The sequence below is a fragment of the Castor canadensis genome, chromosome 2 (assembly GCF_047511655.1).
Source record: "Castor canadensis chromosome 2, mCasCan1.hap1v2, whole genome shotgun sequence".
NCBI lineage: Eukaryota > Metazoa > Chordata > Mammalia > Rodentia > Castoridae > Castor > Castor canadensis.
In genome coordinates, this window is record NC_133387.1 from 140,188,527 (window position 1) to 140,213,574 (window position 25,048).

General features: G+C 38.4%; 2 protein-coding genes across 6 annotated transcripts in view; one reads left to right on the forward strand and one right to left on the reverse strand.

Moving 5' to 3' along the window:
- The window catches only part of Usp8 (ubiquitin specific peptidase 8), a 73,033-nt gene extending 61,481 nt beyond the window's left edge, over positions 1–11,552 (forward strand). For 3 of the 5 annotated variants that reach the window (XM_020185398.2, XM_074065929.1, XM_020185404.2), the window contains 2 exons: positions 1,416–1,548; positions 1,863–4,525. In XM_020185398.2, the coding sequence (XP_020040987.1) occupies positions 1,416–1,548; positions 1,863–2,048 (319 nt within the window). In that variant the 3' untranslated portion in view covers positions 2,049–4,525. Of the gene's footprint in view, positions 1–1,415; positions 1,549–1,862; positions 4,526–9,373; positions 9,534–10,798 lie in introns of those variants that run through there. The other 2 variants (XM_020185401.2, XM_020185402.2) reach the window with 2 other exon arrangements.
- The window catches only part of Usp50 (ubiquitin specific peptidase 50), a 47,097-nt gene continuing 25,600 nt past the window's right edge, over positions 3,552–25,048 (reverse strand). Inside the window, exon 7 of the mRNA XM_074065931.1 lies at positions 3,552–3,743. Within this exon, the coding sequence (XP_073922032.1) occupies positions 3,552–3,743 (192 nt within the window). The remainder of the gene's footprint in view (positions 3,744–25,048) is intronic.

Consider the following 25,048-nt stretch of genomic DNA (forward strand, 5'->3'; position numbering starts at 1 on the left):
TTGCTCTTAGTCTTTATGTATCCATCTGTGGAGTAACAACATCAAGACCTTTTTTTTTTTTCTTAAGACAGTCTCACTGTGTAGCCCAGGCTCACCAATAGTTCATGATCCTTCTGCCTCAGCCTCCTAAGAGCTGGAATTATAGCATATACCTACCACCTGGCCCAAGTTGATTTTTTTTAAAGGAAGTTTCTTAAATATAATTTTTGTTTCAAAAAAGCATTTCTACGTGTTATTGGAGATTTTTGGTTGCTTATGTTAATTTTAACATTGACAGTTCAGATTTTTCCTGTACAAATTTTTCTAACAAAAGTGTTTTATAAGGTGTCCCTTTTTCTTGAGGATTGTGGAGGCATACACATTCTACAAGTGAATATATATTTGTTCTATTAAAAGTCAATATTAAACATTGGTTTTGGAAGGTATCCAAAAATATATTTCAGAATTCAGTTTTTAAGAAATAATTGTGTGGCCGGGAATGGTAGAGTGCTTGCCTAGTAGGTGGGAGGACCTGGGTTTTTTGTTTTTTCTGAATCTTTTGTTGTTGTTCATTTATTCACATGTGCATACGTTGTTTGGGTCATTTCTCCACCCTGCCCCCTCCCCCTCCTTTACCCCCTCCCCTCAGTTCTAGGCAAGGACCTGGGTTTTATTTCCAATGCTGCAAAAAAGTGTTGGTATTAATGACTACTGTTATATTGATCCCAGGTTCTCCTGCAGTCTGTGTCTGATTCTGGTTTCCCTAGAAATACAGACTGAAATATACAGCACCTCTCCTCAGTGGTGATGAGTATTCTTTTGTGTTTTTAACTAGGGTTTGAACTCAGGGCCTCGCCCTTGCTAGGCAAGTACTCTACTGGTTGAGCCTCACCCTGATCCCTTTTTGCTTTAGTTTTTCACATAGGGTCTTGTACTTTTGTCCAGGCAGGCCTCTGACTATGATCCAACTACCTCCCTGGTAACTGGGATTACAGATGTGCACCATCATACCCAGCTTGTTTTTATGAGATAAGGTCTCACTAATTTTTGTCTGGGCTGGCCTCAAACTGCAGTCTCTACCTGGATTACAGGCATGAGCCACCACACCCAGCTGATTAGTGTTCTTAACAAGAGAGTTTTGTCTTCGTAGAAGACTCATCCAGTAGTTGTTGCTGGCCAAGGGATCAGGACCAGAGTATAGACCTACCTCTGTCATTCTAGATGTTTGACCTTGGATACATTTAGTGTCTGCACCCTAGTCTTCTCCTTGTAACATAGAGCAAATGTCTCGATAGGTCTTCCATCCAGCACTACTAAAACTCTACGTCTCTGTATTTGAAGCAAACTGTGGTCATGGCTAAAAATCTGAATGTTGAGTATGTATTCATTCTGCTGTCTTTCTCTGACTGTTAGTCCTGTGATGTTTGCTTCTGCAGTTTTTCCTATGATGGCAGATGGAAGCAAAAATTACAGACATCTGTGGACTTCCCACTTGAAAATCTTGACTTGTCACAGTATGTTATTGGTCCAAAGAACAGTTTGAAGAAATATAATCTGTTTTCTGTTTCAGTAAGTATCTCTTCAAACTGAAGGCTTTTTTGTTGCTTTTTTTTTTTTTTTTTTTTTTTGGTGGTACTGGGGTTTTAACTCAGGTATTCATGCTTGTAGTGCAGGTGCTTTACTACTTGAACCACCTCCAATTTGTTTTGCTCTGGTTATTTTGGAGATAGGGTCTTGAACTATTTGCCTGGGCTGGCCTTAAACTGCAATTCTCCCAATCTCAGCCTCCCAAGTAGCTAGGATTCCAGGCATTCATAGGCGAATATTGACATACTTTAAATAACAATCTAGTTTTCAGTGCTGTTCTATCTTGTTTGGCACAGAATCACTACGGTGGGCTGGATGGAGGCCACTACACTGCCTACTGTAAAAATGCAGCAAGACAGCGGTGGTTTAAGTTTGATGATCATGAAGTTTCTGATATCTCTGTTTCGTCTGTGAAGTCCTCGGCAGCTTATATCCTCTTTTATACTTCACTGGGACCACGAGCAACTGATGTAGCCACGTAAAGAGCTGTAGGCTGTGAGCTAGTTATGTTTAAACGTTCAGCAGCACAACTCTTGAAATGCTTCCAGAGGTGATGGGAAGCAGTGCTGGCTCTCAGAGGAATTGTAAGGCAGTGGAGCTGTGTTGTTAGCACCATATAGTTCAGGTCAGTGCTACTACAAAACTGACAGCATTTAACAAGTATCACAGCAAGCATCCCTTACAGGTACCATTTATGTCAAAACAACTTTTTTAGTCTGCTCCAAAGGAAAAATAATTAACTAGATCAATCCTTATTACTCTGCTGGTCTGAAAACCATGGTAACCTTCGTTTGCCTTTTCACATTTCTAATCCTAGCCTGATCTATGAATACTCTAGGATGACGTAAAGCAGGTAGAATGTATGTGTACATGTTTATTGCACACTTGCACATCAGATTGATGTACATAGTTTAACATGTGGTCCTTTTGTGAAGCCTAGAACTCAGAGGATTGCTTTTGTTTTGTTTCCTTTTGACCTATTCTGAGTAACTGCAGTGCTTTCATGGGGAAATGACAGGGCAAAGCTATTTTTCTGTTGGCTTTAGGCTGTTTTTGTGCACTAAATCTTTATTCTAAAAAAAGAAACTTTCTTTAATTTTTTAAATGAGAATTTCATTTACATCTACATTAAAATCTTAATGAGAAAAAATAACTTAAAACCCTGTAAGTGTTCTGTCTTTAATGCTATATAATCAATACAAGATAGTAGAACCATAGATTTTATACATGCATACAACCTTTATTTCACCACCACTCATTCTATACTTATTTTACTTACCCTGTTGAATCAGGATTCACTTCCAGTTCTCCCTTAGCACCAGAACTGCATGTAGCCACTTAGGATTCTTAAGATTGAAAGTCAAAATAATGCCCAGACTTATGCCATATCATAAAGAATTCTTAAAACTACCTAAAGATATTACCATTAGTGAACTCTCAAGGAGAAGAGGAAAGCATGGGGTTTTGGATTGGTTACTGTTCATGTCCTGTAATGAATCAAAAAAGACAGATTGCTGTGTCAGATATTTTCAGATCACATTCTTAAGCTAATGGAGCCATGTGAACTTTTCGCCTTAGTGCTGGGTATTGAACTCAGGGCCTTACACATGTTCAGGAAGCTCTTTACCACTTGAGCTATACACCCACAACTATGAAAAAAAATTTTTAGCTCCATGAATTATCTTTGGAAAATTATTTGTTGACTATATGTAATTATGAGATTCATTATGATAGAAATCCACCCTAATAAACATTGGATTTTGAAACCTGAACTCTTTGCAATCTGCAGTGTGTAGAAGGCCCTCCATCAATTGGCACTGTATTATTTTCATGCTGCCTTTTCCAAAATGAGCCATGACCCATCACCCATCATCTCTTATATACAAGATGTAACAATATTAGCAATGCAAGTAAGTTGTAAAGAGTTTAATGACAAAGCAAAACCTTTCTGATTGCATGTTTTGCAATTTCAGGCAACAGTTTTCCTAGCTCTTGCATTTCTGTATCGGTGTAGAAAAGGACTGGCAGCTATAGAACAGGAGATAGGCTGTAGAGGTTTGAACTGAAGTGTCTGGAATCTCACTGACTCGTGTGTCATCAAAGCTGTACCAGGCCTGGGTTACAGAGTTCTTGCAGAAAGCAGTGTAGTGGCCACCATCCAGATCACCAAAGTGGTTCTAAGGGAGGAAGGAATGTCAGACTTAGCACTCACATGAGAATGCGCTAACTACTGGAATAAGAGAGAGGACCAAGATGACAGCTTTTAAAATTGTCCCTTATGCTACATTAAAAGGAAATGATTTTGTTAAATCATTATATATATATATATGGCCTGACTGCTGTTTTATTTTTCGTTTCATTGGAACTACTTACATGTTGTGCCCATGGACTATTTTAACAGAATGTGTGAATGAAGTAGGACCATATTTGGTAGCATTTGATTAATGTTTATCAATTAATACTTTGGGATCACGTACTGTATATTGACTATTAAAACATTGTAGGAAATTTTAAGTAAGGTAAGTAAGCTTTCCCAACTAAACTTACAGTTTAATTCTAAGGATGAGCTAAGACATTTAACATTGGAATATGATGTTTGCATATTGCTATAGCACAATTTGAGGGAGGTGTGCATCAACACTCCCCCCCACCCCCGCCAGTCACCTAGGGTCCAGAAAGGAACCTATCCTTTTACCTGTCTTTCCTGAGCCAGGAAAGGTTTGCTTGAAATAAAGACATTGGGCAACTTCATTCAAGAACATGGTGTGGGACAGGGGTCAGCAAACCGTGGCCCATGGCCAAGTCCAGCACACTGCCTGTTTTTGCATCACTCGTTAATTAAGAACAGATTTTATATTTTTATATGGTTAACAAATCCAAAGAAGAGTATTTTGTCACATGTAATAATTATATGAAATCTAAATCTCAATGTTCTTAAATAAAGCTTTATGGGAACACAGCCATGCTCATTTGTTTATGTTTTCCCGGTAGTTCTTTAATGCTATAAGTAAAAGTGAGTAATTGGAACAGAAACTCTGTGGCCTGCAAGGCCTGAAATATTTACTATCTGTCTGGGCTTTTACAGAGTTTGTTTGCTGACCCCTGATGTAGAGGGAGAAAAAGAACTACTGTACAGTGACCTTAGAGAAATTATTTGACGTTGCCAAGCTTTAGTTCTGCAATCTGTGAACGTGGGGCAATGAAGCTTCACTGTTCCTCTCCAGCTATTACCAGGTATCCTATGTATTACAGAAGCAGGACAGAGGAGATAATTATACCTTCCCTTATATCTTCATCTTCTCCACCTCCCCCATGTGTCATAAAAACTATCCCAAAGCTTAGCTGGGCCTGGTGGCTGAAGCCTGTAATCCTAGTTACTTGGGAGGTAGAGATTGGGAGGATCAAGGTTTAAGGGCAGCCCAGGTGAAAAGTTCGCAAAACTACAACTCAACCAATAACAAGCTGAGCATGATGGTGCATACTTGTTATCCCAGCTATAGGTGGGAAGCATAAATAAGAGGATTTTGGTTCCACACTGACCTGGGCCTAAACAGAGCAAAGAGGGCTGGAGGCATGGCTCAAGTGGAAGAGCCCCTGCCTAGCAACCGTGAAGCCCTGAGTTCAGTCCCCTCTTCCCAGCAAAATATCTATCTATATCCCAAAGTTGACACTGAAAACACCCAGTTCTGGTCCTGATCTTTGCCATGTGACCTAAAGCTGACATCTTTCAAGCTCACTTATCTAAAAAATGGTGCCCCTGATAATATGATGTAATTTGAGGAAAACAAAACACCTGGTACACATGTAGTTCTCAGGTGAGGAAGCTATATTCTGAAATGATCAGGCCACAAATGGAGAATTCTGTGCAGTTGTGCTGCATTTTGTTTAACCAAAGTGATGGGAAGTGAAACATTTTTCTCGATTTCCATTTCCAGCACTTAGGGCAGACAGCTAGCTGAAAGTCTTACTATTATGAAAACATAAAGGATGCTGGATGAAACGTAGTACACAGCCTTTGAAACGTTAGCTGACTTGAGAGATAAACTAGAGTAATACCCAGAGGCCAAACAGATGAAATTAGATGTGTAATTCACACCATGGGACTGCCTGGGAGTAAGACAGTTCCTGGCATCTGTGACCAGAGTGCCCTGCAAGATGAGATGATGGATAGATACCTACACACAAAACTAGGACCCTTAAGGAGATTCATCTCCAATAAAGGATAACTGGGGAGAGGGGCATTCACCCTTAATGCTTGTGTTAGTTTGGACCATGGATGTAGAGAACAAAAGTCATTCCTCCCTTCCCTGAGTTTAGGATTCAAATTTGCCTTTATGGGCTGGGAATCCTGTGACTTTACAATGTAAAGAATTTCTGGGGTATTTAGCCAAAGAAAGGAAAACTTAAAAGTTACTGAAGACATCAAAGGAATCTAACTTCAAAACAGAACTTACAGAAATTAAAATACTTAAAAATTAAGTGGAGAGACTAATACATTGAATTAAAAAGAGAATAAATTATAAAAATGCTGCTGGGAAAATTACCATGAATGGAGTAGTGATGGAAAAACATGGCTTACAGGCATGGCAAATTGAAGAAAAGAACACCGGTGTATAGATCTAGTTCTACAAGGAAAAATAAGAGTACAGGAGCAAGGCATTATTAAAAGTGATAATGACTGACTATGGTTAGTGAAAGACATGAATCTTCACATTTAGGAAACAATCAACCAAGGATCAAAAAAAAAAATATTTTGCACAACAACAAAGAGAAATCTTAAAGGCAGCCAAAAAGAAAGAAAGATCATCTGAAAACAAAAATGACAATCTGTAGATAGAAGTTCTCTGTGGTAGTCATAGAAACCAGAAAAAATACATAGCTTCAAAATGACAAATGAAAATAAATCTAGAATTTAATTCTGATTGAATTATTTCAAGAATGAAAAAGAACTTTTTGGTAGGCATCATGGTGTACACCTATAATCTCAGCACTCCAGAGGCTGAGGCAGGCGTATCACAAGTTCAAGGCCAGCCTGGGCTATATAGCAAGACCCCATTTTTAAACATCGAAAACATGATAATGTCTCTTTTGGAAGTATGTAGAGGGCTGGTAGAATGGCTCAAAGGATAAGATCACATTCCTAGCAAGCCTAAGGCCCTGAGTTCAAACCCCAGAGCCAGGAAGAAAAAAGAAAAGATAAAAGGAATTATGTAGAGAAACAAGTTAGAACCAAAATGCAGAGGGACTGGAGACAGCATTCTCCAGTAAATTCACGTTGAATTTACTGCTCCCCACCCCCCATCTCAAACCTTTGGTCAGTGGACTAACGGAGTCCACTGATGGAAGTGGGGAGTGGAGTTCAAGGGCTGCCTGGCACATGTAGATGGGCATATGGACGTGCAGCTTGCAAATACAGAACAATACATAGAGGGAGTGTAGTCTGGACATGTGGGTGGAATTTTAGCTACAGTGTCCTTTTATGTTAGGTGTTGAAGATGGGAAAATAAGAGAACACCACCTTGGGAGATAGTTAAATATCTCTTTCTAGACTATAAAGATTTGGTTGTCAACTTGATTGTGACAGAGGTGTTGAAGTGGGGAAATGAGAAAATGGGAATATATTTATATGTCTTATTTTTAGACAATAAGAATCTGTTTATTTTTCAACCTGATTAAAAATGCTATAAAACAACTGTAGTTCAGTGATCAGAATTACAATGTTCTAGGATCTTTCCATTTGTTTGGGAGAGGTATAAGAACTTGATTAACTTAGTTTTTAGGGTAATTGCTAAAGATTCAAAATCAAGAGAGTAAAAAAATCAGTCTGATTTTGTTAGTAGTTGAAATAGATAGAAATACACTAAACATAGCAAAGATTGACTGGATTTTAAAAGTTCAGTTCTGGCCACTAATAATGATGTTTAAAGCTTGGAAAAGGCTATATTTAAAGGGATTGGGAAATGCATTAGGTAGTGTCTACCAGAAGAAAGTGGCGACTAAAATGGACTTTTAAGATAAAGACGTTAGAAAGGGTCGCTTTGTAATGAAAAAGGTTTAGGTCAGCAAAAGGTTATAATTCTTACTATGCTCCTGATAGATTTGTAGATAGCTATAAGGAAATTCTGAGAGTTTTATCAAAACTTATTACATAACAAAGAATCTGGCTCCTCAAATAGAAACATAAGTCTCAACAAATGTTAAAAGTTAGGTGAATACAGACAATAGTTTTTTAGCACAATGTACTAAAAGTAGCAGTCAGTACAACTCCTTCCTCAATCCCCACACTTTTGGACATTAAAAAGCACTCTTACATAAAACTGCAAGAAATTATATCGTAAATTTTAAATACTTAGAAACAAACCAATGCAAATACTGTATCACTGGGATGCAGTGCTATCTAAGAAAGCTTAAGAGAATATGGTGTGGAAAGGGTGGTGGGTCAGTAATTAGCAATGGGCTGATGATTGTTGGTGCTACGTGATGGATGTGTGGGGGCTTATCACTCTGTCCTCTGTTGTGTGTTTGAATGTTTGTAATGAAAAAGGTGGTAGGCAGCAGAAGTGCTGTCTATAGAGACACATGTAGCTTTACATGCTTGTATTTGAATGAACAAACTAAATGAACTAAGTACGCAATTTAAAATATCAAAACAAAACAAACTCACAGAAACTGGAGTGATAATAAGAGGAATAGTTAATAAAATAGAAAGCAAAGAAAGGCAAGGCCTTGTTGGTCTTTTGAGAGGTCCTAAATAATTTGGACACCAACAGTAAGATTCATCAAGAGAAAAGACAATGATAAATAAAATTAGAAATGAAAAAAAGAGGTTTTAGCTATGGACCCAGCAGGAAATTTAAAAATCATTTTTAATACCCTGAAAAATTTACCAGCAAACTGAGAACTTACCAAACAAATAAGTGTCCAGAAAATGCTTAGCAAAAACCAAGAAAGGCCATGCCTGAATAGGCATATAAACATTAAGGAAATTGAATCAGTAAAGATCTCCCTTGGAACCAGGAACTTGAGAAGAGGTTAGTTTGAGAAGAACTAATTTAGAAGGTAACACACATGCACAGGAAATTAATGCGAGTAAACTCCCTGTACAGCTATCCTTACCTCAACCAGCAAAAATCCTTGCTCCTTCCTATTATTGCTTATACTCTCTCTTCAACAAAATTAGAGATAAGGGCAAAATAGGTTCTGCCTGGTAGCGAGGGGATGGGGCGGAGAAGGAGGGGGCGGGGGTGGGGGTAGAAATGACCCAAACATTGTATGCACATATGAATAAAAGAAAAAAAAAGATCTCTCTTGGAGAGAACACCAGGCCCAGACATTTTTACAAACCTTTGAGCAACTTTTTGTTCCAGACATGTACACATTTCTAGACTAGAGAAGGGGAGGAAGCTCCCCACCTCACTTGATGACATCAGTAACTGATACTAAAACTAGACAAAGATAGTGTTGAGAAGAAAAGCACAGATCACCCTCCTTCAAGAAGACAGATGCAAAGCTCTTAAAGTCTAGTAAGCCAAATAAGGTAAACTATAGTAGCTAAGATAGGTAACAACCAAATTATATTTATTCTTGCAGCCCAAAGGTAGTAAAATTAGAAAGTCTAAATTGACTGTTGTAATAGAGTAAAAGGGTTTGGGAAGCTATAACATCTTGACTATTAGGAAAAAGTCAAATAAAAAACACTTTGAAAACCTACATAAGAACTCTTAGCAAGACCTGAATAGAAGGAAGTGTCCATAATGTATAAGAACTTACTGCTAACATCATTCTTAATGACTCCCTTTAAAACAAGGGCAAGAGCATATTACCGTCTTCTATTCAAAATATATTGGAGATCCTGGCCAGCAGGGTGGAAGTGGATATATGTGGAATAACCACATATATATGGAAAGATGAAAAAAAATCCTATTATATGAAAAAGCTGTGGCAAGTTGGCACAAAAGAAAATGGAGGTGAGTGACTGGATATGGTAAAAACAAAAACTTACTTAGATGCTTATGGCTACAAGTAATTTTTTAAATGTGTTATATTTTGAAATGAGGTTTTGCTGTATAGTCCAGGCTGGCTTCAAACTCACAATCTTCCTGCCTCAACTTCCCAAGTGCTGGGACTACAGGTATGTATCACCATACTTAGCTGTGTTACTCAGCCCTTTTTTGTGTTGAGTATTTTTGGAGGGAATCATGAACTATTTACCCTGAGTGACCTTGAACCTCTGTCCTCCTGATCAAAACCAACAAAAGATAGGGTGCTTAGGAATAAATTATAAAAAGAGATGTGCAAGACCTCTAGGTAGAAATTTTAAAGGCCTCATTGCATGATACTAAAGAAAATCCAAGATAAATGGAGAGATGTACCATTGTTCCTGGATTGGGAGACCAAATTCTTTTTCTCTAATTAAATGAAAAAAATGCAATAGGTTTTAAAAAAGGAAATTGGCAATTTAGGACCAAGAATAGTCAACATATGCCTGAAGAATAAGAAGGTGGACACAGTGGCTTATAACTGTAATCCCAGGTATTTGGGAGGCAGAAGTTAGAGGATCTCAGTTTGAGGCCAGTCTGAGAAAGCTTGTAAGACCCCATCTCAACAGACAAGCCAGGCATGGTGTTACACATCTGTAATGCCAGTTGTGTAGGAGACATATACAGAAAGACCATGGTCTGAGGCTGACCCAGAAAAAGCAATGAGACTATATCTGAAAAATAACCTAAAGCAAAGAAAACTGGAGGCATGACTGAAGTGGTAGAAGGCCTCGACTTCAAACCCCAGTACCACAAAATAAAAAAGATTCAGTTGTGATGTAATGATTTAGGGAAATAATGATGACTTAGGCTCTGCCAGGTATCAAGAGCTTTAGTACTTAAGACTGTGTGGAATTAGAGCATAAGTAAGTAAATTGAACAGGAAAAATAGCGTAAATGACTGAGGAGAAGAGGATGCTAAGATACTCAGTTATTCTTAAGGAAGAAAGTAAAACTGAATTCCCACTTCCTACCACATTTTATTACAAGTGCAAAACAAAAGAATTTAGAAGACTTAGGTAAAAATCTTTGCAAATGCAGGTTGGAAAGAATTTCTCAACACAGAAAAGGACTAACTAGAAAAGTCATTATAAAACAATTTATTCATGACCCCTGAATAAATGCTGGTCTTTAAAATTTTATGAGAATAGTGATATAATTGTTACATATATACTGGTATTTTTGGCTTGTAGGAGAATGTGACTAAAAGATGCACACTGAATGACTTATGAAGTGTTACGATCTATGCTAACATTCAAGTAAGCCAGTGAAACATGACCAAGCAAGAGGACTCACAGATCCACGTGCACACATTGCTGAGGCGTTGGGCATTGAATCCAGGTGATGTGTGTGCCAACATCCTTTGTACAGTTCTTCCACTGGTGGCAAATTTTTATTTAAAAAAAACCTGGGACAAAGTACATAAAAGGATGCTGAACACCATTAGTCTTTGGGGAAATGCAACTCAAAACCACAGCGTGTCAAGTGTGAATGACGATGTGGGGAAACTGGAACCTCCCACATTGCTAGTGGGAACAGTGCTAGTTCCTCAAATGCTCAATACAGAGTTACCGTGTACCCAGCAGTTTCACTCCTAGGTATATACCCAAGAGAAATGAAAACATCCACCCAAAAACCTGTGCACAAACATTTCTAGTGTAATTGTTAACAGTCAAAAAGTGGTAACAGTCCAAATGTCCATCAACTGATGAATGGGTAAATGAAATGTACATCTAAATGAAATACTTGGCAATAAAAAGAAATGAAGATACACACCTCTGCATGGGTAAAACTTGAAAACATGCAGAATAAATGCTAGCACATGGGTTAGGTGTGGGGCTCACACCTGTCATCCCTGCTATTTGGGAGGCAGAGATGGAGGCTCATGCCTCAAGGCCAGCCCAGGCCAAAAAAAAAAAAAAAGTCAAGACCCTGTCTTAAAAATAAGCTAAATGAGGTGGTACACACTTATAATCCCAGCTACTCTGGAGGCAAAGGTAGGATGATTGCAGTCCAACATCAGCCCTGGAAAAGTGCAAGACCCTATCTAAAAAAATCATTAAAAGTGAAGGGATTGGGGCGTGGCTCAAGTGGTAGAGAATTTGCAAGCATGAGGCCCTGAGTTCAAAGCCCTGGTACTGAAGGAAAACAGAGAAAAAGCCCCCATTATGTTGTGTGGATCCATTTCTATGAAATGTTCAGAACATTGAAACAAAGTGAATTAGTCGTTGCTAAGGTCTGCTGGGGAGAAGAAATGAGGAAACAGGCCTCTCCTGAGGCTTAAGGAAATGTGGGGTTGCGGTGATCGCACCACTTTGTAAATACACTAAAAACCACTGCACCAGAGCTGGTGGAGTGGCTTAAGTGGTAGAGCACCAGCTTAGCAAGTTGAAGCCCTGAGTTCAATTGCCAGAAAGTTACAAAAAACAAAAATCTGCTGAATTTCACACAGTAAAGATGATTTTATAGTATGATTTATCTAATTGAAAACTTATTATTTTTAAGTTTGAAGACAAAAAGTGTATAATAAACCAAAAATTGAGAGAAGCTATCTATAAAATATAGATTGTCATTTGGAGAGGAGTCCCCCCAAAAGGTCCACATATAAAAATTGGTCCCCAGAGTGGTACCACTGGGAAGTGGTAGACCTCTTAAGACATGAAACCCTCTGGGAGGTCCTTAGGTCATTGGGAGTGTGTCTCTCAGATGTGAGCACTTGATCTGACACGTGCTCCTGCCATGTTGTGCTACTGCCCTCACTGGGGCCCAGACCTTGAGACCACTCCATCTTGGAGTGAACCATGGTCAAAATAAACCTCTCTTTATCCCTCAGTGCCCTGTGTCATGTATTTTGTCATAGTGATGCAACTGCTGTCTAACTTACAAGGAAACTATCTAGAACATATGAAGAACTCCTGCAAGTTCTTCATAAGAACTTCATAAGGCTTTCTATAACCATATATGTTCTTTTTTTCCTAAGAATGTCCACACGGTGTTGTTCATAACAGCAAAAATGTAGATCCCATCAACTGACTATAATAGGACATAAATCATGTGCTAGTGAAATTATTAATGCATGACAATGTGGATTAACACTGCAAATGATACTCAGTGAAGAACTTGCAAAAGTCTAACAAGAATGGAGTTTTATGAAGCTTAAAAGGAAACTAAACTACATTGCTTAGCAGTATAAGCAAAAATTTATTAAACAGTCATGGGAATGATAAGCATTAAATTTCAGACAGTGTAACCTCAAAGGTATAAGTGAAGGGATACTGGAAAGGAGCATATAGACGATGCAGTCCTATTCATGATGTCTACTTCCTAAGCAGCAGTCACTCACTGTTATGCCTCATGACATCTGCTGTGGTCTGAACACTTGTTTCCTCTTCACTCTCCCCAAATCACACGTGGAAACCCAGTCACCAGTGTGAAAGTATTAGGAGGCGAGACCTTTGGGAGGTGATGAAATGGCATTAGCGCTCTTTTAAAGGGGTCCAGAGTCCTGCCTAGCCCCTTCCACCATGTGTGGAAACAGCAAGAAAGAGCCACCTAGCAATCAGGAAGCCCTGACAACTTCTGAGTCGGGTGATATGCTGATGTCAACCTGCTGAGCCCACAGAACAGTGAGTTTAAGCCATCTAGTTTATGGTGTTTTGTTACAAGCAGCCCAAAAGAACTAAGAAAGCATCCATATATGCCAAGTATATTCTTTGATAGTTGTCCAGTATCACAAAATGACATTTAAAAGGTAGAAAAAGAGCAAACAGTATCATCCAAAAGAAAACTGATGTAGATTTATCAAGATCTAGTCTTATCTAGATATCTAGTCTTGGACTTTATCTAGACTTTAATTGAAAAAATTTAAAAGGTTCTCCCATAATAAGAAAAGGAGCAACTCATGGGGAGGTGGTTAAGGGGGAGAAACAATGGGGGCAATGTAAATAATATACAATATAAGTCTCATCAGAATTGTCACTATGAATCCCCTCCATATAATGAATATATCCTAATAAAAATTTATTTATGAAAAGGAACAGTTCACCAGAGAAAGATATATACAGTTGCACATATAGCTTCAAATTATGTAAATAAAAATGATTGCTAGAAATTTGACAATCACAACATTTTAACATTAATTTTTTAAAAGCAAGCAAAAATAGCATAATATTTGAACAATTAATAGATTATATGTTATGGATACCTAAAACTAATTTTAAAATGCTTATCAAAACACATAGAACTAAGCCAAAAAGCACATACTAAAAAATGAGTTTTCCAAGGTGGATTACAGAACCCACCACATTGCCGCATCTCTACAAACCAGAAAACAAAATTTTGGGTAAGTGATGACAAAGAAGGGAAGGAAATTTTAAAAGGCAGGGGAGCGCATCAGTAAAAAGAACAGTGATCAGGGAAAAATCAAGAAATATCCAATTTTAGATCTATTAAAGAAAGGGAAAACCTCACAGGGTGGAGCCCAGAGCCTCCTGCAGGAGTGGACAACTTTTGCAGAGAGAGACCTGGTCCTAGACCCGCTGCCCAGCACATTCATGTGGCCAGAGCACCCCACTCTGAAAGGAAATAACTGCTAACCTAGATTGCTATATCCAGAAAAACTACCCTTCATAATTGAAGGAGATATAAAAATCTTCCATGATAAATAAAACAGAAAGGAATTCATAACCACTAAATCATCACTGCAGAAGAAGGAATCCTACACAAAGAAACATAAATGTTTATAACAATGAAAACACAGGAAAAAAAAATCTCAGTAGAAGAGCATATAAGGCAATGATCAGGAAAGAATCAAACACTACAAAATAACAAAATGGCAGGAATTACTATATACTTTTCAATAATAACTAAATGTTAATGACCTCAGTTCTCTAATCAAAAATGCAAAATGATGAGTTAGATGAACACACAAGACCAACCATTTGTTGCCTACAAGAATGCCCCTCACTGGCAAAGACAAGCACAGGCTTACAGTGAAAGAATGGAAAGAGATTCTCAAAGCAAATTAAGCCTACAAGCAAGCAGGAATAGCTATACTCATCTGACAAAGAATACTTCACACCAGAGTTAGAAGAGACAAAGAGGACTTCATATTGATAAAGGAAACAGTCCATCAAGAGCACTTATACATGTACCAAATGTCAACACACAATTTCATAAAACAAACACCACTGGACACAAAAATACAGATAGACCCCAACACGAAAAGGTGGATGACTTCAATAACCCACTCTCATCAAAGCATAAGAAACATAAGAATTAAATGACACTATAAATAAAATGGACTAAACCAGCCTCTACAGAATATTCCACCCAACAGCCACAGAATTCACGTTTTTCTCAGTCGCCCATAGAACTTTGTCTAAAATAGACCAACATGTTAGGACATAAATCTTAACAAATAAAGACAAAATAATGTGTTTTATCAGACCACAAATGGACTAAAACTAAAAATTAACAGCAATGGAAACTACAAGAAGTATACAAAGGGATGGAGAGTAAACAATATACATTTGAATGATCAGTAGGTTGTTGAAGAAACAAGAGAGGAAATCAGAAAATTCCTAGAATAAAATAAAAATGAAAACTCAGGGGTGGAGTTGTAGTTCAAAAAGTAGAGTGCCTGCCTTGCAAGTATGAACCCCGGAGTTCTAATCCTAGTAATGTCAAAAGAAACCAAAAACTATTTAAAGCCAGGCACTGGTGGCTCATGCCTGTAATCCAAGCTACTTGGGAGGCTGCAATCAGAATTTTAGGCCAGCCCAGCAATTAGTTCAAAAGACCCAATCTCCAAAATAACCAGAGCAAAAATGGACTGGAAATATGACTCAAGCAATATAGCACCTGGTTTGTAAGCTTGAAGCCCTGAGTTCAAATCCCAGTCCCATCAAAAAGAAAATGAAACACAACTTCAGAACTTTTGGGACACAGGAGGAAAGTTTATAGCTATGAGTCTCAAATAAATAATCTAATAATGACTCACAAAGTCTTAGAAAAACAAGAACAAGTCAAACCCAACATCAGTAAATGGATAGAAATAATAAAGATTGGGGAAGAAGTTAATGAAAGAGACTAAAAGAATGATAAATGAAATAAAGAGTTCATTCTTTGAAAAAAGAAACAGGATCCACAAACCCTTAGCCAAACTAAAAGAAAGAGAAGACCCAAATTAACAACATTAAAGATGAAAAAGGGAATATCACAACAAATGCCAATGAAATTCTGAGGATCATTAGGGGATATTTTGAAAATGAATATTCAACTGGAAAATCTGGAAGAGATAAATTGCTAGACTATATATATATATATATATATATATTTATTTATTTATTTATATTTATATATATTTTTTTTATAGAGAGAGACTATATATATATATCACCAAGAGTATATAAACCACCTAAACATATCTAAAGTGAGCAATAAGACGGAAGTAACAAAGAAAAGCCCAGGACTGCAGAGATTCACTGCTGAATTCTACCAGACCTTTAAAGAAGATCTAACATCAATGCTCCTCAAACTATTTGATAAAATAAAAAGGGAAGGAGTGATACCCAACTCATTCCATGAAGTCAGTATTACCCTGATAGCAAAATCAGATCAGGACACAATAACAAAAATAACTATAGACTAATTTTCCTGGAGAACACAGATGCAAAAATTCTCAGAAAATACTTGCCAACCAAATTCAACAACACATTAACAAGATCACACACAGTAATCAAGTTAATTTCATTCCAAGGATGCAAGGATGGTTCAACATGATAAACATGGTATGACAGAGTAAAGGGCAAACGCATATGATTATCTCTGTAGATGCAGAAAAAGTCTTTGACAAAATTCAAAATTCAACATCCCTTCATGATAAAAAAAAATCCTGAAGAACCTAAAAATGTAATGCACTTTAACATAATAAAGGCTGTAATGATAAGCCTGTAGCCAACATTGTACTAAATGGGGAAAAACTGAAACTATTTCCTCTTAAAGTCAGGAATGAGAAAAGAGTGTTCACTCACTCCTCTCTTACTCAATATCATGCTTAAATTCTTGGCCACATCAATAAAGCAAGAGAAAGAAAAGGATACAAATAGGAAAGGAAGTCATCAAATTATCCCTATTTGCAGATGATATGATCCTATACTTCAAATAGCCTAAGAACTAAATCAAAAAACTTTTATATCTGATTAATGCTTTTATATGTTGTAGCTTTTCAATACACCATAATGAAGCTGAGAAAGAAATCAGGAAATAGGCAAAATAATACCTAGAAATAAACTTTACAAAGATGGTGAAAGACCTCTACAATAAAAATTATAAAACACTTAAGAAAGAAATGTAGATACTAGAAGGTAGAAAGACTCTTCCCATTTTCGTGGATTGGCAGAATTAGTATTGTGAACTGTCTGTATTACCAAAAGCAATCTAAGATTAAATGCAATCCGATCCCCATAAAAATTCCAATGTCATTTTTCACAGAAATAGAAAAATCAATCCTAAAATTCATATGTAAGCACAACAGACCCCCAAATACCTAATGTAATCGTGAGCAAAAAAGAACAATACTGCAGGTTATCACAATACCTGCCTTCAAATTATAATATAGAACCACAATAAGAAAAATAGTATGGTACTGGCATAAAAACAGAAAGGCCAACCAAATAAAATAGAGAATCCAGAAATAAACTCGTACAACATACAGCCACCTGACCTTTGACAAAGGGGCCAAAAACACTCCTTTGGAGAAAAGACCCCCAGAGTACAACGGTGTTGAGAAAACTGGATACCTATGTGTAAAAGACTGAGAGTAGCTCCCTGTCTCATTCTAAATCAATTAAAAATGGATCAAAGACTTTAATGTAAGATCTGAAACTTTGGAACTACTTAGGAAAACAGAAAAAATGAAGATACAAACATGCACTATTTTATGAATAGAACTCTAATAGCTCAGGAAAAAAGAGCAAGAATAGAAAAATGGAACTGCATCAAATTAAAAACCTTCTGTACATGAAAAACTACTAGATTGATTAAACAGCCTATAAAATGGGAGAAAAATCTTTGGCAGCTATTCATCTGGCAAGGGATTAAATCCAGAAGATATAAAGAGCTCAAAAAATTAAACACCAAAAGAACAAATAGGTCAATTAATAAATAATTAATAAATTAATTGAACAGTTAATTCTCAGAAGTAAAAATACACAATAAATACACGAAGTATTTAACATCCTCAACCATAAAGGAAATGCCAATCAAAACAACAGTGACATTCCATTTCACCCTAGTCAGAATGTCTATCATCAAGAAAACAAACAAGAACTGCAAGTGAAGGAAAGGAACCTTATAGTCTGTTGGTAGGAATTTAAGTTAGCACAGCCACTACGGAAATCAGTATGAAGGTTTCTAAAAAAAAAAAAACTTTTGTATTATCCTGCTATACCACTTCTGTATATATATCCAAAAGAATGTAAATCAGCATACTACAGAGATACTTGTACCCTATGTTTATAGCAGCACTAATCACAATAGCCAAGTTACGGAATCGGCCTAGGTGACTATCAGATAATGAATAGATAAAGAAAATAATTTATGTTTATATTTTATATACACACACATTTCTCTGGCTGCTGCCCTATCCCCAGCTCTCAAGCATAGGGGCCACTTCCCTACTCATTCCCATGAGCACTCCAGCCAAAAGATGGGGGTGGGGGGAGGAGTCCTAGTCATCACTGAGCCAGGGTGTGTGCATCCAAAGGAGGCCTCCAAGAGGAATTGTGCTTGGCTCCATCCACAACCCACTCCTTCTTGCTCACTGTTGGGCACCATAGCTGAAAGAGTCTTGGAGAAAAGCCCCAAATGTCACTCTTATCCCCATGTATGCATGACTGGGGGGGTGCTGAGGTACCCCAATCTAGGTGGGCATGCCCACAATAGTAGCACAGAGGAACACAATTCCTGATGCCATTACACCTGTATGTTCTCATCACTGGCCACTTCCACACCTTGTCTGATCATGCACTGCCAAGAGAACTGGGATTGATAGATGAACAGATTGACTAGGTAGATGGATGGGAGAGAGGGAAGGAAAGAAGAAAGGAGAAGAAGGACAGGAATGAGGGAGGAATGAAGAAAGGAAGGAAGGGAGGGAGGATGGGAAAGATCATTCAGCCATAAAGAAGAACGCAAGTACGTCATTTACAGGGTAATTGATGGATCTGGAGGTCATCTTATTAAAGCAAAACAAGCCAGACTCAGAAAGACACATGACACATGTTTTTTCTCATATAAAGAATCCAGACCTAAAAATTCAAAACAAAACAAAAATTAAAAAAACATGACTGTAAAGGGGGTACTGTTGGAGGGAAACCTGAGGGAGAGGGTAAGGCAAAAGGAGAGGGTGATATGGGGATGATTTTGATTGAAGTACATTATGTGGATGTATGAAAATAGAATAATGAAACACATTAAAATTGCTTTAAAATGGGGGAGGCAGGATAAGAGAGGAAGTGAGGGGGTGAATATGTCCCATATTACATTATCTATATGCATAGAAATATCACAGTAAATCCATTGTACAATTTAAAAACACTAAAAGTGAATAACACTAACCATATATTCTAAAAAGTATGCAACTAAGCTGTAGAAATGAGCAACAAAGACTACCAGAAAAACCATGTCTGGAATTTTTGATGAACCTTTAAGAAACAAGGGATCCAAACAATACATTCAAAGAAATCAGAGAAAAGGAAGTAAAGGATAGAAATTAATTAAATAAAACACAATAAGATCACAAGCTAGTCCTTGCAGATGACTAATAAAATAAATCTTGGCAATATTAATCAAGAAAAAGGATTAGACAATATTAAGAACAAATATAAAGGATATACAATGAGAGATTTTAAATACTAACATGCCAATAAAGTTGAAAATGTAAAAAATTGATAATTTCAAATTAAAAATATAATTTAAACACCATTTACCTTAAGGTAAAACAAAGCCTATATAAAAAAGCTAAATTTCTTCATGACCTTTGAGTAGACAAAGATTTCTTAAACAGAATACACACACACACACACACACACACACCACACACACAAATCCCACAAAACAATGTTGATCAATGGACTAAATCAAAAATTTTGAACTGTCCAAGAACAGTTCACTAAGAAAGTGAGAAGATAATTAAAATATACATATCCAAGATTTATAAAGAATTACCATTCAATAAACAAAAAATAGCTCACATAATAGGAAAATGGACAAAAGACTTGTTTGGGCATTTCACAAAGGAAAATATTCAAATTTAAATAGATACTTAAACCACAATGCAATACCAACTCTAGGCAAACACAATGGCCAAAACAAAAAAACTACCAAGGATTTAAGGTAACAGACTTTTGGTCACTACTGTGGGGTATGAATTGGTACATTACTTTGGAAGACTATCATGTGTACTCACTCAACTTAGACATATGTATACCAATGAACTAGCAGTTCCACCCCTAGATATATACATCCCAAAGATCTGTGTATGTCTTTTCACCAAAATAAACAATAGTGTTCATTGCAGCCCTCTTTACAGTGGTCAAAAGTTGGTAATTACCCAAATGCCCCTGGACAGTAGAGTAAATTGGGGTATTTTCACACAATGGTCTACTAAACAGTGATGAGCATGAACCACAATACATGCAACAGTATGCATAAGTGTTGTATAATTTTGAGTTAAAGGATCAGGCACTAAAGAGTACATGCGGTATGGTTCCATGGATATAAAGCACAAAAACAGGGACAAATCTATCCTGTTAGAAGTGGGTAGTTTTCTGGACTCAAAGCAGGCAGAAGGGCAGTTGTAAGGGTGCTGATAACCTGTTTGAATGCCGTTCTGGTTCTGTGAGTGTGTTCACTTGAAATTCATCAAGTTGTATATTCATGGTTTATGCATTTTCCATGTTGTGTTTCAAAACAGTTTGGGGGGGGAGCAGTATGGGGGATTGAACTCAGGGCCTTGTGCTTGCTAGACAAGCACTCTACCATTTGATCCACTCCACAGCTCTAAAATTAATTATTTTTATAAAAAAATGAAGATTTTTTTTTTCAAGATGGTGGAACAGAAGCACCAGCACACACCTCCTCCTCCACAAGTAAGAACCAAAGCAATAGGTGAACAGCTGCATTTTTAGGTGAGTGACCATGGGAGAACACTGGGAATCAGCAGCAGAAAAACAGAAATCTTGTAAGATCAGACACTTTGGACAACAGCATAAGAAAAAACAAAATGTCCTGCATCTGCCACCACAGCTGCACAGTGGGGAGGGGGAGTCTCCCCTCTGCAGCGTAAGAGTGAAAGAGTTCTAGCAAATTCCATTGAGAGTGTGATGCTGGCAATCTTGGCTAATGGAAAGTCTCACCCTCAGACTCCTAGATAAGTAACCTGATCTCCACCAGTATCCTAGATTTGGAAAAGGAATTCACTTCATCTCTCAGTGAACCCCTAGGATGCCATCTTGAGAAGGGGCCTATTGTCTGAATTTGAACTGCTCTAGAGGTCAGACCCCTGAATATTCCCATCTCTGGGACCCCATTGACATTCCACTGCACTGGCTCACCAGGTTAGTTGCCTCATGAACCAAGGTTGGCCCAGTAAAGTTACTGAGACTCAAACTCTATGGGTGCCCTGCACAGTAGGAAATGGCTGTTGTGACACAGAGAAGGGAACACAGGATGCCAACCTTTAGAACTGGGAGATCAGGGAGCCTTTCCTTTGAGACCAGGAGCATGCCATTCCACCTGCAGATTCACCAGGTGCCAGGACTGAAGGTAGGTAGCACCCACACCATTCCTGTCACCTTTCCACCACAGTACTGTACACATGGACAGGTGCCTGTCACTGGCAGGGAGGGGAGAAAAACTCTTTTTCCACTGTGGCCCCACCCACAGGAATGTGCTGGAGTGGTCTTGAGCAGCACCTTGATCTGGCTGTTGTTTCATCCCCTGCTCATTCCAGGGGCACTTTGGCAAAATGTGGTTGGAGCCCCAGCCATCACTTTCTGTCTGGGCCAAGAGAGGCAGGCCTCCAGGACTTTTTCCTGGTCCCAGCCACAACACATTCCTGCTTACTCCCTGATGGTGGAGAAAAACCTCGCATGTACCCTATCCCCATGTGTGCTCAGCTGGGGGACCTGAGGTACCCTTCTCCAGGTGGGCATGCTCCAGTTGCTGTCATATCTAGGCAATTCTTACCACTGGCCAACCCACACCTTCTCTTTTCATGCTGACAGGACTGGGTGTGAGTGCCATAGAGGAAGTTCTGTGCTTCCTGCTTCTGCCTCTCCCCATGGAGCACTTTGGCTACAGCACTGTTCAGAGGACAAGGTCTCCAGGCTCCATACCACTCCTGGTACAACTAATGGCAGGGACCTTATGACTAACAGAGCCAACATCAACAGGTGTGAGAAGATTCCCATCACCTGACGGGTCATCACTCCATTGCAGGAGTCGTCATACAGTGTGCACCCCATACACTCTGCTGTCTTCATTGTGCCACCTGAACTCTCCACTCTCCCATGACCTGCAGAGACCATGGTCTCTCCACTTCTGAAATGGTGTGCACTGTGCCCACACTCACTAATCATAGCCAAAGAAGTGATAGGGAGTCCACACCATGGTGCCCATCTAGAAATAAAGCCAACAGTGCATATCAAACTGGTACCCCAAGACACATCTTCAGCAGAAAGCTCCTTGCTAAAAGTTCTTCTCATAAAAGTCATAGAGATAGACAATCCATCAGATTGACAAATCTCAATGTAAGAACACAGGAAACATCAAAAAAGGCAATTTGGCAGCTCCCAAAATCATACTCTCTTGTAACAGATTCCAGGGGGGGGGAAACTGGAGTAGCAAAATGCCTGAAAAAGACTGCAAAAGAGTATTTTTTTTAAAAAAGCACAATGAGATCCAAGAGAATACAGATACATGATTAAATGAAATTAGGAAGACAAAGCAGGATATGAACAAAGACAGAGGGAAAGGATTGGGAATCATGAAACAGTCAACAGGACAGCTGGAAAGACTGGGGGGGGGGGAGGACAGAAAGGCCACCCAGCAGGAAGCAGGAAAGAGCCCACACCATCCCTGGCTCCAAAAGAGGTAGAAAAAGAAGGGTAGCCAAAGCCACATCCATAAGATAAGCCAGGCTGCTCTGACAGTCCCAGCCACAGGACAAACTGACATCTACCACAGGTCGTAAATCCTGTGCAGAGATTCAGTGTGAGAGCAACTCCTTCTGAATGACAGGCCAGCATTGGAGAAGAAATCCATTTTATTGCTCCCTATATCTCAGGAGCACTATAGCCAGGTGGTATCTTGAGAGGGGAACAATTATCTGAGACTGAGCTTCTCTGAGGACCTGATCTTCTCTTCTTGTCAGGACACCAGGGAGACTGGCTTATTTCTAATGCCCTCATTGGACCTTAAATGTCTTCTTTAAAGACCCACACAGTAGATTCTGAGATGCCAGGGTGAACACCTGAATATGAGACTTTGGGGAACATAAGTCAGCCTAAAAGCTTCTTGCAGAGGTGATGGGCATCATTTCCTTAGAGTAGGGCTCAGAAAAGAGAACTCAGTCCCATCAACTCTGAGTAAGCAAGGCAGCCTAGAGGACCCAAGGAGAGCTGGGGTGGAAGCCAGAAAGAGGCCTTGAGTCCAACACTAGATCCTGTGAACACTGAAGCCAGAGAGGTGGGGATGCTTCCCCTCTGGGGAGCCCCAAGGCTCAGGAAGTCTGTAGTCAATTACCCTTGTTAGGCCCTTAGTGACCAAGGTGGGCCTCACCAGGATTTCTGGGCCCCCAACCTTCTGTCTGTGCACCAGGGTCCCAGCTGCCCACATGAACTCACTATTCTCATCTTTTGCTAACACACAGGATACATTTTCTCCTGGTAGCAAGAATGTCCCTGGAAGGGCAGACAGGAGTAAGTGGGAACTAATGTTTGTCGATTTTAACAAATTTACTAAGTTGTGCAGTATCACCACAGTCCAGTTTCAGAATATTTCTATCACTCCCCCCAAAAGCCCTTTTCCCTAGGCAGTCATACTTCATTCCACCCAGCACCCATGAGTCTATTTCCTGTCTCTGGATTCATCTGTTCTGGACATTTCCTATCAGTGGAGTCACAGACTATGGGGCTTTTTGTGTCTGATTCTCTCTCACTAAGCACAATGTCCTCAGGGTCCCTCCACATTGTCAGAGCCTCACTCCTGTTCATGGCTGAGCAAGAGTCCCCTGTGGAGATACTTAACAGTGTCTTTTGATGGGCCCAGGTTTTTTTTTTAATCTTGGGTGAGGTTTGATCTATTAAAAAATAAAATAAATGGGTGAACAGTTTTTTAAAGGAGAAAAATGGCTAGTAAATATAAGAAGAAGTGTTTAACATCCCTAGCCATAATGGAAATACAAGTCAAAACATTATTGAGATTCTGTCTCACCCCAGTCAGAATGGTAATCATTAAGAAAACAAAAAATTAAAAATGCTGGTGAGGATGTGGGCCTTACACACTGTTGGTGGGAATGCAAACTAGTGAAACCACTATGGAAATCAGTATGGAGGTTCCTCAAAAAACTAAAAATAGAGCTACCATATAATCTCACCATACCACTCCTGAGCACATATCCAAAGGAATGTAAGTCACCATACAGTGGAGACATCTGCACACATGTTTATTGCAGCACTATTCACAATAGCCAAATTATGGAATCAGCATAGGTGCCCATCAACAGATGAATGGATAAAGGAAATGTGGTTATATATAATGATAGTGATATTATTCTGCCATAAAAAAGAATGAAATTATGTCATTTTTAGGAAAATTGATGAAACTGGAGACTATCATGTTAAGAAAATAAACCAGACTCAGAAAGACAAATACATTTCTCTCATATGCAGAATATAGATCTGAAAAAGAAGACAAACATAAAAGTGGGACAATATGGGGGAAATTCAGAGGAACTGAGAAGGGGAAAAGAGGGTAAAGGAGAAAATGATAGAAGTACATTGTATGCACATATAAAAAGGTCATAATGAAATTCATTAAAATTTTTTCAAGACAGAAAACAAAGGGGGCTTGGAAATAATATAGGAGTAAATATGATCAAAGTACATTATATGCACTTATGAAAATATCACAATAAAACATCTCACTTTGCACAATTAACATATACTAATAAAAATTAAAAGCATCAAACAATGGGGCTGCCAGAATGGATCAAGTGATAAAAAAAAGTGAGGTCCTGAGTTCAAACCCCATGTACTGCAAAAAGATGAATAATGATATTTTTATTTTAAAAAGAATCAAACAATATCAATACAGTAAACCATCAACCCACAAAAATGAATGAGATATAGAAAAGATCAAAGAATATTCAAAACAAA